The sequence below is a fragment of the Hypanus sabinus genome, chromosome 1, assembly GCF_030144855.1.
Source record: "Hypanus sabinus isolate sHypSab1 chromosome 1, sHypSab1.hap1, whole genome shotgun sequence".
NCBI classification, from domain to species: domain Eukaryota; kingdom Metazoa; phylum Chordata; class Chondrichthyes; order Myliobatiformes; family Dasyatidae; genus Hypanus; species Hypanus sabinus.
Window position 1 is genome coordinate 158,805,179 of NC_082706.1, and position 16,648 is coordinate 158,821,826.

Sequence of the window (16,648 nt, forward strand, 5' to 3'; positions counted from 1 at the left end):
CAATAGGAATTAAAATGGTTAACTTGAAATTTCACTTTTGGAGCATAGAGCGGAATTGCTTGAAAAACAGGTCCCCCAGTTTACATCAGGTCACACCAATGTAGAGGAGGCTGCATCGGGAGCACCAGAAACAATAGACAACCTCAACATATTTGCAGGTGAAGTGTTGCCACACCTGAAAAGACTGTTTGGGGCCATGAAGAAAGTAAAGGTGGAGGTGAATGGGCAGGTATAGCATTTCTGGCACTTGTAGGGTTATGTGCCAGGTGAGAGATGAGTGGGGAGGGATGAACAGAGAAGTGAATCACAGTGGAAGTAATCCGAGTGGAAAGCAGAGAGTGGGGAGGAGGTAAAGATGTGATTAGTGGAAGGCTCCCTTTGGAGATTGCAGACATTGCATAGATTGATGTGTTGGATGTGGAGGTTCATGGGATGGTAGTTAAGGACAAGAGCAACTCTATCACTGTTAAGCCGGTGGGAAGATGGGGTGAGCACGGATGTCTGGGAAATGGAGATGCAGGTGAGAACAGCGTCAACTGTGGAGGAAGTGAAATCCTGTTCTTTGAATGAGGAGGACATCTCTGTTGTCCTGCAAAGGAAAGCCTCATCCTGGGATCAGAGGTGGTGGTGATGAAGGAATTGAGAAAAGGGAATAGCATTTTTACAGGAGAATGCAGGGAGGAGGGGCGGGAAAAAGGTATAGTCAAGATAGCCTTAGGAATCAATAGGTTTATAAAAGATATTGGTAAACAGTTTATCACAACTTTATTAACTTTTATCACTTGGAATAATCTGAATTCACAGGTCAAGTGTTAGCAATTCACATCGTCTCTCTGGGGCACAGGATATTAAACCATTTCTGAGGTTCTGAAACAACAAATAGTTGTTTCAGAACAAATAGTTCAATGAAGCACAAAGCTATAAAGACAGTTAAGATAAAACCACTTCCTTGTTTATCCAGGTAGGTCTATGTCAGCCTCAGCATCAAGTGTGGAGCACAAGAAAGGTTATTAGGTGAGAGGGAATACATAACATCAAATGGCAGCAATTATACTTCATCAAAGCTAAGTTACTGTTACTAGCCACAATGTCATACCAACAGTGACTAAAAATTCTGAAATCACATGAGATGCAAAGAGGAGAAAATGGAAATAAGATTGCAAAAATGAAATATAAGCTTACCTAGTAAGATCAACATGGGAGTTGTCATGAATAAGAACAAAGAGTGTGTATGGATTCTGTTTGACCTTTTTCATGAAAGCCTCAAACTTGTTCTGGAAGTCATGGTCTAGCTGGATAATATATTTCTCAGCTCTTTGATCAGCTATATTATTTTCCTCAAGACCCAGATCTACAAGAACTCCTGCATAAAAAAATCAAAGTGTACTATTAATATGTTATAAATGCAATTTTTCTGTGCCTGACACATTTGGCAAGCATCATTGAAGTAATAAATATCTTTGAAAAATGGCAAAATAATGATTTCTCTGGAGCATACTCTTAACTGTCTTACTTGTATTTATTTTTCAAAATAACATTCCAGTAATATTACAATAAGTTTATTTATCCATTATTGTGTCACAGGTTATTTGCCTTGTAGATTCGATCATCCAATCTACAGGGCTCCAATCTCAGTTTTACAAATTGAGCAAAAACAATATAATTAATTTATATTTTTATAGGCATGTGTTTTCTGTAGCCAGTGAGCTTTGTTGTAGGATGAAACAGATCCTCCATCATACCCTCTCGAACATACAGTATGCCTGAGGTGGTGTCCAATGGAAGTAAGACAAAGCAAGATATATGTCGTAATACTGCAGTCGTAGCCCCCAACAAAATTAATGCAAGACTCTTCTGGTGAACTGCTTTATGGAAAAATTGGTAGAAAAATGGCAGATTTCCATTTACATATTATCAGGTCTGTCAATGAAATTAGTTGAATCCACATTTGTTTGATTTCCCTTTGTGACAGAAATCAAATAACCCAGTTCTTTATTTCTAAATAATCAAATAACTTTAATATAAGCAATTACTAGTAACTATTACATAAGATTAAGTAAAGTTTCTTTAAAAAAAAAGACTTTTTGTACACCATTTATCATGCACATTTCTGATAAATTGAGTAGCTGTTTTATTTGCCTACCTGAATGTTGAATATGTTGCAAAGTCTGGTGGAAAAGAACTTCTGATGGAGGAACTAAAATGGTGAAGTCCACTTTTGCAAAGCGCCCCAGATCTAGGTTTTGCATTCCAGAGTCTGCTATAGCACAAACTTGAGACAACAGCTTACGAGCAACAATGAGTTGAGGCGAATGGATCTGGAACACTTCAGTATATGAATCTGTGAAATATGATCAAAGCAAATCCTATTGCTAAAATCCCACCAATCTAATCAAATCTTATAACCTTTGCACATCAGTAATCGATAGTGAAATGTAGCATTCCATACAGTTATTCTTCTCAATAATATCCCCAGATTTGTCCATCTTTAAGGTATACTTCAATCATCTTGCTCACACTGTGTACATTGTTCCTACTCTAAATAAAAAAATTGATTATCAATTGAATAAAACCAAGTATTCTAGTTTATCCTATTGGTATAAGACTCTTGAGCAGACCTCTTGTAGAATAAAGATGAACTGTTGACCTCTCAATCTACCTCGTAATGGTCCTTGCATCTTTATTGTCTACCTGCACTGGATTTTGCTGCAACTGGCTACGTTAAACTATGATATTTCATAGTAAGCCAAAGGTCTATGATTTTACATCTTGAAAAGAAGTTTACTTTTTTTTTTAAATGGAGATAACAAAAAGGTCACATTTTATCTCACCGGGCAACGAAATCATGGCACCAACATGACTCCACCATATTTAAGCATTGCAGACGTTAGAATTTTGAGGGGTGGAGTTTCAAGATGGCGACGTAAGCATCTGCCTTTTAGGCGCTCTTTATTTTTTTAACTATAATCACCCTTTAATTAGACCTTTTCGAACTTAATCATATGAGTTGCTACCTTTGATTGACCCTTTTTTCCTAAAATAATAGTTGATCTAATCTTGTCAAACCTAAAATGGCTACAAGTAAGAAATCGGCTAAGGATCCTTTATCCATCGACGCAATTGTTGGTCTTTTGGACACTAAACTGGATGTTAAATTTGCGGCTATGGAAAGTAAATTGGACAATAAACTGGATGCTAAATTTGCGGCTCTGGAAGGCAGACTAGAAGGTAAATTGGACAGTAAACTGTTAAGTTTGGAAAGGAGGATTACTTCGAAAATATCCGATCTTGAAGGAGTTGTTAAATCGCTTGAAACTAAGTTTCAGTCGCAGGCGTTAGTGGTTCAACAGCATGGAAATAAGATCACGACTCTTGAACAATCAATTTGTGAAAAAGCACGTACAATTGAAGTGTTAGAGAAGAAGATAGAGTCGACTGCTAAAACTTTAGATCAGTACAAGTTTAAAATTACTGATCTTGAAAATCGTTCTCGCAGACAGAATTTGCGAATTATCGGGTTTCCCGAAAAAGTTGAGTCCGGTGATTTAACTGAATTTTTCTCTAAATTACTGTGGGAAATTTTCGGTGGTGAAGGTTTGAAAAATGAACCTGTTATTGACCGCGCTCATAGAGTTGCGAGGCTTTCGTCTGTGTCTGATAAACCACGAGCGGTGATTGTTCGCCTTCATTATCCTCGTGAGAAAGAGCTTCTAATTCGATTAGCTCGTAAAAAAGGTATGATCTCCTACAGAAATTATTCATTTCGAATAGTTGAAGACTATTCGTATGAAGTTATGAAAGCCAGGATCGCTTTTAAACCAGTGATGGCAGAGATTCATTCGTTTGGTTTTAAACAAGCTTTAATGTATCCAGCGAAGCTTAGAATGGTGCTGCCCGACAACAGTCTACACTTTTTTATCACTCCTGAAGAAGCGAAGAAATTTGTTGAAGAATATCGATCCTCTAGTGCAACTTGAACTATGAGTTACATTGAAGATTTTTTTTTTTGGAGAGAGGATGTTATTTCATTTTAAGTTTTAACCCTGGAAGTTGGGTTATAACTTCTTATTTTGAACTATGGGTCTGGGTCTTTTTTTTTTACTATTATTATTGCTTATAGATGCTGTTTTAATCTTTATAATATCTTTTTTTATATACGTTTGTATTTTGTAATAATGAATTATTTTTTTCAAAATGTCGTTTCTTCTTCCCATAAGTCTTTACTTTTTATAAGCGTTTATTTGCTTGCCTGTATTTAGAAATGGAACAAAGGTTTTGAATTCTTTTTCTTTAGTTTTTTTTTTAAATATGTTGTAGTGTCTATTAAATCTTTTTTTTTTATAAAAATATTCTATTTTGATAACTTTTTTTACTATATTTTCTCATTAGATTGCTGAATTTATATTCATATTTTGTAATATGGCTTTCTCAAAATGTCGTTTCTTCTTCCCATAAGTCTTGGCTTGTGAAACGTCATCTTTGTATCTGAATATGGAAATTCTTTTTTAAAGGTGTATCACATTTTTAAACTTTAATGTGCATTTTTTTTTATTAATGATCTTTCTGGTTTTACTATTTTAGTTTTTTTTTGATTTGTCTGATATGGGTGTGTATGTGTATGTGTATGTATATATATATATATATATATGTAGGTATATATATATATTTTTTTTTTTTGCAACTCTATATTTTAATTGGGGTGTTATATAGTTTTTTCTTAAAAAATTTTCTTATGGAGCTGCCATCTTGAAATGGGGGTAATATTAGTATTAGTTTATGCGCCTGCCGCTTGGCTTTCTTTCAAAGGGTGGGGGGAGGGGGAGGGATCTTTTTTCATGCTTTTGCTTTTTATTTTTTTGCTTTTAGTTTATGGGCTGACTTTAAATTGTTAATATTGTTGAGGTGTCAGGATCTCCGGTTGCTCCTGAATCAATTTTCCTTCTTCCTAAATTGTGGGTTATGTGTTTTTTTAACCTTTTATGATACACACAATTAATATTGGTATGATGGATAAATCTATTAACTTTATCTCGTGGAATACTAATGGTTTAAATCATCCGATTAAACGTAAAAAAATATTTAAAGTATTCCATAGATTGAACGCTAATATTATTTTTGCACAGGAGACCCACATTAGGAGGGAGGATAATCAACGTTTTTTTAGGTTCTGGAAAGGTCAACAATTTCACTCAAATTGTACCGCTAAAATTAGGGGTGTGTCTATTTTTATAGACGCCTCAATTTCGTTTACACATTATGAAATTATTTCTGATCCACAGGGTAGATTTTTGTTGATAACTGGTTCACTTTTTAATCGGAAAGTTGTTTTAGTTAATATTTATGCTCCAAACTTTGATTGTCCTGAATTTTTTAAACGGTTATTTACTTCTCTTCCTAATTTGAATGAATATATGTTGATTATGGGTGGAGACTTTAATTGTTGTTTGAATCCTTCGATGGATAGATCTAAACCTATTCGAACTCTTCCGAATAGATTAGCTTTACTTATTAATTCTTTTATGGTTGATTCTGGAATTACTGAAATATGGCGGTTTTTGAACCCTAAAGGTAAAGAATTTTCATTTTTTTCACATGTATATCATAGTTATTCTAGAATTGATTACTTTCTTATTGATCATCGTTTATTAACAGATGTTATTGATTGTAAATACGATTCTATTGCTATTTCGGATCATGCGCCTCTGAAGTTATCTATCAAGATTTCGGATTCTTCTATCAATACTAGATCTTGGAGACTTAATGCTACTTTACTTCAAGATCCAGAATTTATTACCTTCATAAAACAACAAATTGACTTATTTTTTTCAACAAACTATAATGAAGAGATTGATAAAGGAATACTTTGGGACTCTTTCAAGGCTTTTATTCGTGGACAAATTATTTCATATTCCGCTGGTAAAAGAAAACAAAGATATTCAGATATAGCTTTATTGGTGGATAAAATTAAAGAAATTGATAAGATTTATTCCGTTACTCCTACCAAAGAACTTTATAAGAAGAGAGTTGAGCTTCAAATGGAACATAGTTTATTATTATCTTCTTCAATTGAGAATCAATTAATTAAGACTAGGGCTCAATTTTATATTCATAGTGATCGAACTGGTAAATTGTTAGCTAATCAATTAAAAGCTATTTCGACTAAGCGACAAATTATTAAAATTCGTAAACAAGACGGTAATTTAACTACTGATTATAAAGAAATCAATAACACTTTTCAAGATTTTTATAAATCTTTATATCAATCAGAATTTGACGGTGACCGGTTTACGATGGATAATTTTTTTAATAATTTGAATATTCCTAAACTGATAGATGAAGATTGTAGCTTGCTTGATGCTCCTATTTCTATGGATGAAATAAGAGAGGCTATCTCATCAATGAATTCAGGGAAAGCTCCTGGTCCTGATGGTTTTATTGTAGAATTTTTTAAAACTTTTTCTTTATTGCTTTCTCCTTGGCTATGTGAAATCTTTAATGATGCGTTTGTTAAGAAGAGATTACCTCAATCGTTTTATGAAGCTACTATCTCTCTAATTCTTAAAAAAGATAAAGATCCTACCTTATGTGCATCTTATCGCCCTATATCATTATTAAATGTAGACTCTAAGATTCTTACAAAAATTTTAGCCATTAGATTAGAAAAGGTATTACCACAGATTATTTCAGAAGATCAAACTGGTTTTATTAGGAATCGATATTCCTTTTTTAATATTAGAAAATTGATTAACATAATTTATACTTCATCACCTACAACCCCAGAATGTGTTATCTCATTAGATGCTGAAAAAGCCTTTGATAGAGTTGAATGGACATATTTATTTAATGCATTGAGAAACTTTAATTTTAGTCCTAATTTTATATCATGGATTAAATTAATATATTATAAACCTGTTGCTTCTGTTCTTACAAATAATTATAGATCCTCTTTTTTTCAATTATCTCGTGGTACGAGACAAGGTTGTCCTTTAAGTCCTTTATTATTTAATATTGCATTAGAACCTTTAGCTATTGCTATTCGTGAGTCTCCTAATATTTTTGGTATTACCCGTAATGAGAAGTTATACAAATTATCGCTTTATGCTGATGATTTGTTGTTATATATTTCTAATCCTAGTAGGTCTATTCCTGCTATTTTATCCTTGTTGGCTCAATTTGGTAGTTTTTCTGGTTATAAGTTAAACTTAGATAAGAGTGAGTTATTCCCTTTAAACGCGCAAACTTTATTGAGTGATAGGATGCCATTTAAAGTTGTTACTGATAACTTTATCTATTTAGGTATAAAAATCACCAAGAAATATAAAGATTTATTTGGACTGAATTTTTTACCTATGCTTCATCAAATTCAGCAACTTACTACTAGATGGTCTCCCTTATTTTTATCATTAGTTGGTCGGATTAATGCTATTAAAATGATGATTTTACCGAAATTTTTATATTTATTCCAAGCTTTACCAATTTTTATTCCTAAATCTTTTTTTGATAATATTGATTCAAAGATTTCCTCATTTGTTTGGCAAAATAAAAATCCTAGGTTAAGCAAAAGGCAATTACAAAAGTCTAAAAAAGATGGTGGTCTAGCTTTACCTAACTTTAGATTTTATTATTGGGCGAATAATATTCGTAACCTAATGTACTGGAAACTAGATTTGGATTCACCTGTGTGCCCACAGTGGGTAAATTTGGAATGTAGTGAGGTTAAGGGATACTCTATATTTTCCGTTCTTGGTTCTTTTCTTCCTATTGATTTAGCCAAATTCAATAAACAGATATCTAACCCTGTTGTTAAACATACACTACGAATTTGGTTTCAATTTCGCAAATTCTTTAATCTGAAAAACTTTGCTTTGGACAGCCCTATTTTATGTAATTTTTTTTTTAAACCTTCATTGACAGATCAAGCTTTTAGTATATGGAAAAGGAAAGGTATAAAATGTTTTCGTGATCTTTTTTTTGAAGGTACTTTGATGTCTTTTGATCAACTATCCAACAAATTTGAATTACCTAAATCTAATTTTTTTAGATACTTACAAATTAGAAATTTCTTACATAAAATTCTTCCATCTTTTCCTAATTCAACTCCATCGGATTTTTCAGATTTGATTTTTACTTTTAATCCTTGTCAGAAGGGATTAGTAGCTTTTATTTATAACATGATTATGAAGATACAGCCAGAAATATCGGATAGAATTAGACAAGAATGGGAAAAAGAACTTCGATGTAATATATCAACAGATAAATGGGAAAAAATTTTACAAATGGTTAATTCCTCCTCTATTTGTGCTAAACATGCTTTAATACAATTTAAAATTGTACATAGAGCTTATATGTCTAAAGATAAACTTGCCCGATTTTATTCGCATATCAATCCTCAATGTGACAGATGTCACTTAGAACTGGCTTCATTGACTCACATGTTTTGGACATGTCCCACTTTACATAACTATTGGAAGGACATTTTTGATGTCATTTCCTCAGTATGGAATATCGATTTACAACCCCATTTTATTACTGCAATTTTCGGTATACCAAATGAAGATGGCAATCAACTTTCCCCTTCAATCAGACGAATGATTGCCTTTGTAACATTAATTGCCAGAAGGTCTATATTACAAAACTGGAAAGAAGTAAATCCTCCTACTACATTTCAGTGGTTCTCCCAAACTATTTCTTATTTGAGTTTGGAAAAAATCAGAAGCACTATCTTTGATTCTTCAATTAAATTTGAAGAAACCTGGGGACCATTTATTCGACACTTTCATATGAATTAATTTGGCTTATTTCAGATCCTTTTCTCTACTTATACTTGTTCAGGTATGGAGTTCTGGAGTTCTTTTCTTGACACCTTTATATATTTATAAAGTGTTATTATTGCCCATGTTAGTGTTAGTTTAGTATTTTTTTTTCATTATATATTTTTTCTCATATATAATTTCAATTTTTTTTTTCTCTTTTTTCGACGATTATTTTTGTTTTTCATATATATTTACATAGACTTGATTGATTTATGCACCTTTTGTTGATGGATGTTTTAATAGGATATTATTATCCTATTACTAATGTAATCTCAAGTTTATTGAATCTGTAATCTATTCATTATTTTGTGTTGTTTTTTTTTTATATATGAAATTTAATAAAAAGATTGAAAAAGAAAAGAAAAGAATTTTGAAAATACTGTAAGGCTGTGCAATAAACTCAGTCTACATGCATGTACCTGGGGACTGTCATATATTAAATTGTTCTCATTACATGTATTCTTCATATATAAACAAGAATAATAAGCATTCATATTTTTGTAATCAAATAATCCAAACTATTAAATTTTCTGAAGATTAACAGCAAAATAATTTTCAACAAAAAAAACTTAACAGAGTGCTTTGTGATAATGCCATACTGGTCTTTTCTTTGGTAAACTCTATGTTGTAAATAGTTATAACTGTATAGCAATTGTTATACCTTGCTCAACTAATGAAGAACACTTACGAGCTATAACCAAAGTCTTTAAGCGAATATTATACACCATCATGCAATAAGAATCTACCAATAACCACAGATTTAGAAGCCTTACCAACAGCTTGCTTTGATGTCATTGCTGCAGCCTCATCGGACGGAATATATTCAGAAACATTTCCATTGAATGGAATAGCCACATTATTGTTTCTATTTTGCTGAAATTTATCTAGGAACTTGTCCAAATTATCTCCTGAGAAAGACAGAGCTCATTTCATTAAGAGAGAAAGTATAATGAAAAACAGGTAAATATATCGGAAGAGTGGTAGTATAAACAATACAAGTACTAAAGCTTCATAAGATACCCAGTACCATCTAGACCACATTATAATTATAGATGAATGAATAAAGGTTTTCCTGGTTAAATTATTTATATTTGACAAATTATTTCCAACTTTATGACTAAAAGGCACTGTCTTGCTGTTGAAAATTATTCAATAAACTTAAAGTACCAAAGCTATTTCCACAGTGACTGACTGAAATCCCAGGCTTAAATTATTCCACTTTATTGTGACAGAATTTTGCAAGCCTCATATTTCTGAATTGAGCCTTTTGGTGTTCCCAAAGTCTAGAAGATCTTAATAATCTCCCTCAAGCAGAGTAGAATTTCACTTCCACGGTATTCTGAGGTATTGTTACCTCTGGACAAGACTTGGATTAATCCAAGTGCTTTGAGGATTTATAAACGTACCAATTCTGCATTGCTATGGCATAGACTGTTTACATATTTATCATCCGACATGCACATGTTGTACAATCTGATCCTACTATTTGAAAATCATTACGATAGGATGACATTGTGGTACAAAGGTTAGTGCTATTGCACAACTCCAGTGGCCAGGTTCCATCTTGGCCTAAAGTCCTAAGTGGCGACTGCACATATTGCAAGTTCTCACTGTTACAGTGTGGTGTTCCAGATCTTCTCCCATATTCCAGTGACTTTTGACAGGTTGCTCAAGTCAAGTCATTTATTGTCATTAACTATATACATGTATGTAATGTAGATAACAATATAATGTATGTAGAGACAACATTTCTCCAAGCCTGGGTATAAAGCACAGTAGTATACATCTCACATGATAACTTGATACACTGCAAATTAACCTTTGGGAACATGGGGAATGGGGGTGGGAGTGAAGTTGTCAATGGGCATGTGAGAAGACATAGGTTTTAGGGGAGTAAGTTGAGGATCAGAATTGATGGAATGCTCCACCAGTTGGTATTATTTGATGAACATACAGGCTCCTTCCATGCTGCAAGGGAATATGAGTAATTTCCCTCTCAATATTTGGCATATTACCAAAGATAACCAAGAATAAATCATTGGAAAGACAGCACAAGCGTGAGAGCTGGTGGAAGGATGATCTGCTAATTTTTCCAGTTCTGAACCACAGAGATATTCCTGGGTGTCAGCATTATGCCAGAGGAAAACTATTCTGCATTCCCTTAGAATATTGAGATGAGATATTGAACTGAAACACTGAAAAACAAAACAAGAATATTCCAAAACATTTTCTTGAGGAGAATCTTAATCTGATTTTAGGTATAATTTTCAAAATATATTAAAACATTAAAATAAAGAATTTCATTGGTGCTGATCTTTTAAAAAAAAGCTCCCAATCTAAATCCTGCTGCATTTTAATCATGCCAATGAAGCAAAAATGATAGCTCACTCTCAATCCTTTAGGAACCCTGAGCAATATACTGCCAGTGTTAAATAATATGGATATCTTTTGTATTGATTGTATGAATAGAACATTACCAACAAATGCATATAGTTCTCAAATGGGGCTGTGCCATTAAATCCACAAGAGCAGGTTAAAGAAACTCATTGTTAAACACAAGCAGGATATTCAGCTTCATCCTCCTTGCCTCAGATCAGGGGTTCCCAAACTTTTTATGCCACGGAACAATACCATGAAGGAAGGGGTCCATGGACCCCAGGTTAGGAACCCCTGCCTCAGATGCTCAGAAGTAAATTGGAAGAAAGTTCCTGTGCTGTTATTTTAATCATTTTTAAAGGATGTTTTGGAAAAGGGGCAAATTTACCCTAAAAAAATTCAAGTTACAACAGCCACTGCACACCATAAGTGAATTTTAAAAATCACTTTATAATCAGCATAGAGTCAGTTAACATTTAAAGTCTCAATCCAAAGTATTCTTGACAAATCTGATAAGCCCAGAGCAAATTGTGTTCAGCCAAAACAAGCAAGTTTAGCATAACTTATTTGCTCCTACGTGTGACTGATATCTTGAATTAAACTCTTGGCAGATTTCCATCAATGCCTTGTTGACTGCTGACAGCCGGGACATTTTCAAGCCTCTCTGATCACATTATAAGAATTGTTTCCATCTTCCTCTCACATTAAAGACAAGGCAGAGAGGGGGCTCCATAAAACAAATGATCAGTCAGGGCAAGGATAGAAAGAGTACAAACAGAAATAATAAATCATTAACGCTACATCTTCAAAGGGTCTTCTTTGTTCTTCCAGAATCCAATATTGCAAGAATCATAAAACTGCCATCTCTTCTCAACTTCTTGTCCAGTTCAAATTGAATAAAAACAAAGAATATTACTCCCACCTTTTAAAAAAGGTTGGGGTGCAGTCACAAATTAATTAATGTGATACTACCTCAAAATAAAGAATTAAAGCAATGTTTTTAAATATATTTGTTTATGTCAAATTCTCAACACAATTGATTGTGACTCATTTCTGGAGAAGATTCTTCGGCAAACATGCATTTGTAAAAAGATAAAGCAGATTCTTACCAAAATAAGCATCTGTATTTAAAAACCTAACTAAACTTTAATTATAGATGTTGCATATTTAATATTTAAGTAATATGTGAATGATTTTGTGTGTGTGTGTATATATATATACACACACACATCACTTAAAGGAAAACATGAAGTTAGATTCACATTCCTGGTTGTCTTGTTTTCCTTTGGATTAGTTTTACATTTTGAAGTTACAAAAACGTGACAAATATTTTTTTTAAATGAACCTGAAACCTGCTTGGCTTGGCTTGTTTTGAAGTGCAGCAAGATGTTTGAACTAAAAAAACACTGCAAGAAACATTGAATAATAACAGCACAGCATGTGTACAGACTGCTGAATTTTTTAAAAAAGCAGTGTCGCACATGTTCTTCAGAAGGGAAGTGAGGTAAGACATGATCGAGTTTTTTTTAAGTCAGAAAATGGAAGAATTTATAGATTCATAAAGAGTGAGTACTGGATGGTGATAATCATAAAAAAGAACAGAAAGATAGCCGTGTTAGAATACATAACAGATATCTGGATTTTATATACTAAGCAAATTAAACAGTATTTTGAAGCAAATGAAATAGCCAATGAGAGACAAGTACCAATTTGCTACGTGCATTGGATTTAAAGGCATACAGTTTGCTTCAAAGTTTGACTGTTCCAACCAAACCAGCAGAAAAGAGCTTTGCTGATATGGTAAAAGTAATGGAGGAACATTTAGAACTGAAGTCATTGTTGCTTGCAGAATGCTTTCGGTTTCATAAGCAGACTCAAAAGGAAGCGGAGTCCATTTCAGCATATATGGCTGAATTGAAGCAACTGTTCGAGCATTGTCAGTTCAGTAATGGTCTTAATGATGCACTTAGAGATTATTTAGTTTGTGGAATCTTACAATAATGCAATCAAAAATGGCTCCTAACTGAAGCACAACTTACATTTAAAAGAGCAGTTGAAATAGCTGTATCAATGGGAACAGAAGGCGGAGACATAATTGAGTTACAATCAAGGATAAAAGAGAGTGCTCAAAATTGCAACATCTAAACAGAAATCAGCCTGGCTGAACAAATTGTATGACTGTTGTGGCAGGGACACCAGATCAATGCAGATTTAAAGCAAAACTTGCAGCAGAAGAAACCAAGTAGGACACATACAAAGAGCATGCCAGCCAAATAAAAAAACATGGACTGCACAGAGAAGATAAAAAGTCAAGTTACAGTTTCAAACTCAGCACTAACCTTCACAGTGTTGATGAAAAATCTGATAATGATGAGAGTGTCTCAAGACTGTGTAGCCTTGAGATTTACAATGTGAAAACTAGCAATTGACCAGTAATATAACTTATACCAGAAGTGAATGGCAAATCAATTAAAATGGAATTGGACACTGCTTCAGATGTTTCAGTCATTCCACAAAATGAGTTTGGATGGCATTTCAATGATACCATATTGAAGCAGTGCCTGCAGATATCCAACTCAGAACTTATACTGGAGAAAAGGTAACTCCTGTTGGAATGACATTTGTGACAGTGAAATACAATAACCAAACAAGCCACATTGAGCTTGTATGTGGTAAAAACAGAAGGACCAGCATTGCGCGGATGTGACTAATTGAGACAACGACAAACTTGATTGGAGATCCATCCATAATCTGCATACCATATCCCCTACTATAAAGTCTACTGAAAGTGAATTAAGAAAGGTACTGAATGATGTCATAACTCTCACCATGCCAAACATCTTGAACCATTGCCTAACAGAGGGCAAACAGGTGTTGGTGCCAACCTCTGTGCCTATGGTTGGAAAGCATATTGGACCAAGGAAGACCATGCTGCTCAGAGAAAGCATGAAAATGATCAAAGCACTGGTCTGATGACAATGTAGGCAACATTATCTAAGAAAGCTTCTGATATGTTAATTAGGCAGTTACTTGCAAAATGTGGCTTGGTTTCAAGCTGGGAGAGAGTTCATGGAGCTTTAGAAAAGTTGCAAGCATTTAGCTTTTTTGAGTTTAATGAAACAGAATTTACTCTGTATTTGTTAAGGATATGGAATGAACTTCCAAGTAGGAGACAAGAAGCTGCTTGTTAAACAGCAAAGACCAAAGCCCAGCTGGATGAATGGAAGGGCAAAATGAAAGGAGTCAATGAAGATACAAAAGCAGAGGATTCATCAGATGATGTTGTGGATGAGGAAACCAAGAGGAGATCAGACTGTAAAAGGAGCAATAGAAGGATTAATAAGAGAATACTCCAGTGAACAAAATGCACCTTCCCTAGATCAAGATGCACAAGAAGTAGAAGAAAGGTGGCTACCACTGTCAGAACCACTTCCTGCAGTCTCAGGGTCAAGTCCTACAACCACCATCGAGGAGAACCCAGAACCTGAGATTGTTTTCCCAGCCACAAGTCTCACCTGCCAAGCAGAGTGATTTCCTTTGTCAGGAAAGACGTTATCCTACAAGAATAAGAAAGCTTCCACAACGACTAAATCTTTAGGCCTGAATGGAATAATTTAAAGTTTACTATGCTGTGGATGTCTGTATATAGTAGTTGTATTATATAGTATACTGTGTATACAGTTGATGCATTCTCTATTGAGTTGGAGTTCATAGCTAAGCAGGGAGAAGTGTTGTGTGTTTCATATTTAAGTCATGTTTGAGTAATCTTGTATATACAATATATTGGTTGATTAAACATTTTTGTTTGTTGAAAGAATTCATTATGAGGTATATGCATAAATACATCAATTACATACCACATGATTCATCCGTTGCTCGCTTAGAGTAAACTATAAAGTTAGATCCACATTCCCCGCTTTCGTTTACTTTTGATTTAATCTAATGTTTTGGAGTTACAAAACATAACAATACATACTCTAGTTGGCACAGAATTTCTATTTGCAGCCAGTTAACTCAAATAGCACCTTGAACTTCTTAATATGTTTCTCCAGTAATTTGCACATTTCTAAGTCTTCCACAGTTCAGCTTGTCTGGTCTTCAAACTAATGGCTTATTGCCTGAGAAATACCCTGCAAAAATGGCTCTTTTACTCCTCTTGTTCCAGATTAAGTATTGTATAAAAGAACTAGCACATAGAGATCATAAAAGAGATTCTGTAGATGCACAAGCTTATGTGGTTTATTCACCTTCACAGGCTCTGAAATTCAATCCCAAAGAAGCAATTGAATGCTTGGATAATAACTGAGAACAATGCTTTCATTAATTTGGCAGAAGTTACTCAAACTTTACTTAAACAATTCATTACTTCTACTCAATATGAAGAACAATTACCAGCTGTTTTAAGTAGAAAAGAGTTCCCAAGATATATCTGATTGAAACACTTACCAAAGGGCAAGGTTTTAAAATGGGATGCCAAAATATTGACTTTTCCTGTAATCAATTCATAGCTGATTTCCTTCAGAAACTCAGTTGTGGTGAGCATACTCTCTGCTAACACTCTGGATTGATAGTGACCTGAAGAAAACAATTTTTTTTTCATTGTTACCATAGAGCACACAATTGGTTGCAGCTGAAATTAGTAATACTATAAAATGTGCAACTGAAATATTTACCAGTTCAGTACTGCCTGAGATTTTCAACTACGGTACACAATTTAACAAGATAAGTGACTGAAGTAGTTTTGGACATCTGGCTTATAGAATTTAATTATTTATAAACAGCTTTGTCTTTTAGCCAAGAGTTTTTATATTCATCTGATATTATCTGTGAGATAGAATAGTAACTTGGAGAAGTTACAACGGGCTCTTGAAGTAGAGGGGATAACTTCACTTGCCCCATCACTTAAGTGATCTCACAACCTATGAAATCACTTTCAAAGACTCTTCATCTCATGTTCTGGATATTTATTGCTTATTTAATTATTATTACTACTTTTCTCTTCTTTAATACTTGCACAGTTTGTTGTCTTTTGCACACTGGCGGTCCGCACTGTTGGTGAGGTCTTATGATTCCCTTATGGTTATTGGATTTGTTAAAAAAGCCCCCAAGAAAATGAATTTCAAAATTATATATGCTGACAAATATGTACTTTGATAACATATTTACTTTGAACTTTCAATGAAGATAAATCAGGATCACTGGAAATGCACAACGGCATTGCTATGTTGTGTATTTAGTATTTCAGTGATATTTGAGTAATATTGTAAATATATTGTTTAATTAAGCATTATTTGTTGTTTACATAATACATTGCAGTTTACATGCACGTAAATAGGATACATCATTACACCGCCAAGTCATACGTGCGAGCTTCACTTAAAAAGTAAAACTAAGAACGTACATAAGTTCTTCCCAGCTTTGTGTTTTCTTTGAATTAGTTTTATGTTTCAGAGTTACAA

At 33.7% G+C, this 16,648-nt stretch overlaps 1 protein-coding gene across 10 annotated transcripts in view; it reads right to left on the reverse strand.

The window, feature by feature from the left end:
* Positions 1-16,648, reverse strand: part of greb1l (GREB1 like retinoic acid receptor coactivator) — a 250,753-nt gene that overhangs the window by 57,720 nt on the left and 176,385 nt on the right. For all 10 annotated transcript variants that reach the window (XM_059979802.1, XM_059979787.1, XM_059979736.1 and 7 more), the window contains 4 exons: positions 15,636-15,764; positions 9,587-9,721; positions 2,144-2,341; positions 1,183-1,363 (listed from right to left, as the gene is read on the reverse strand). In XM_059979802.1, coding sequence (XP_059835785.1) covers positions 1,183-1,363; positions 2,144-2,341; positions 9,587-9,721; positions 15,636-15,764 — 643 coding nt within the window. The remainder of the gene's footprint in view (positions 1-1,182; positions 1,364-2,143; positions 2,342-9,586; positions 9,722-15,635; positions 15,765-16,648) is intronic.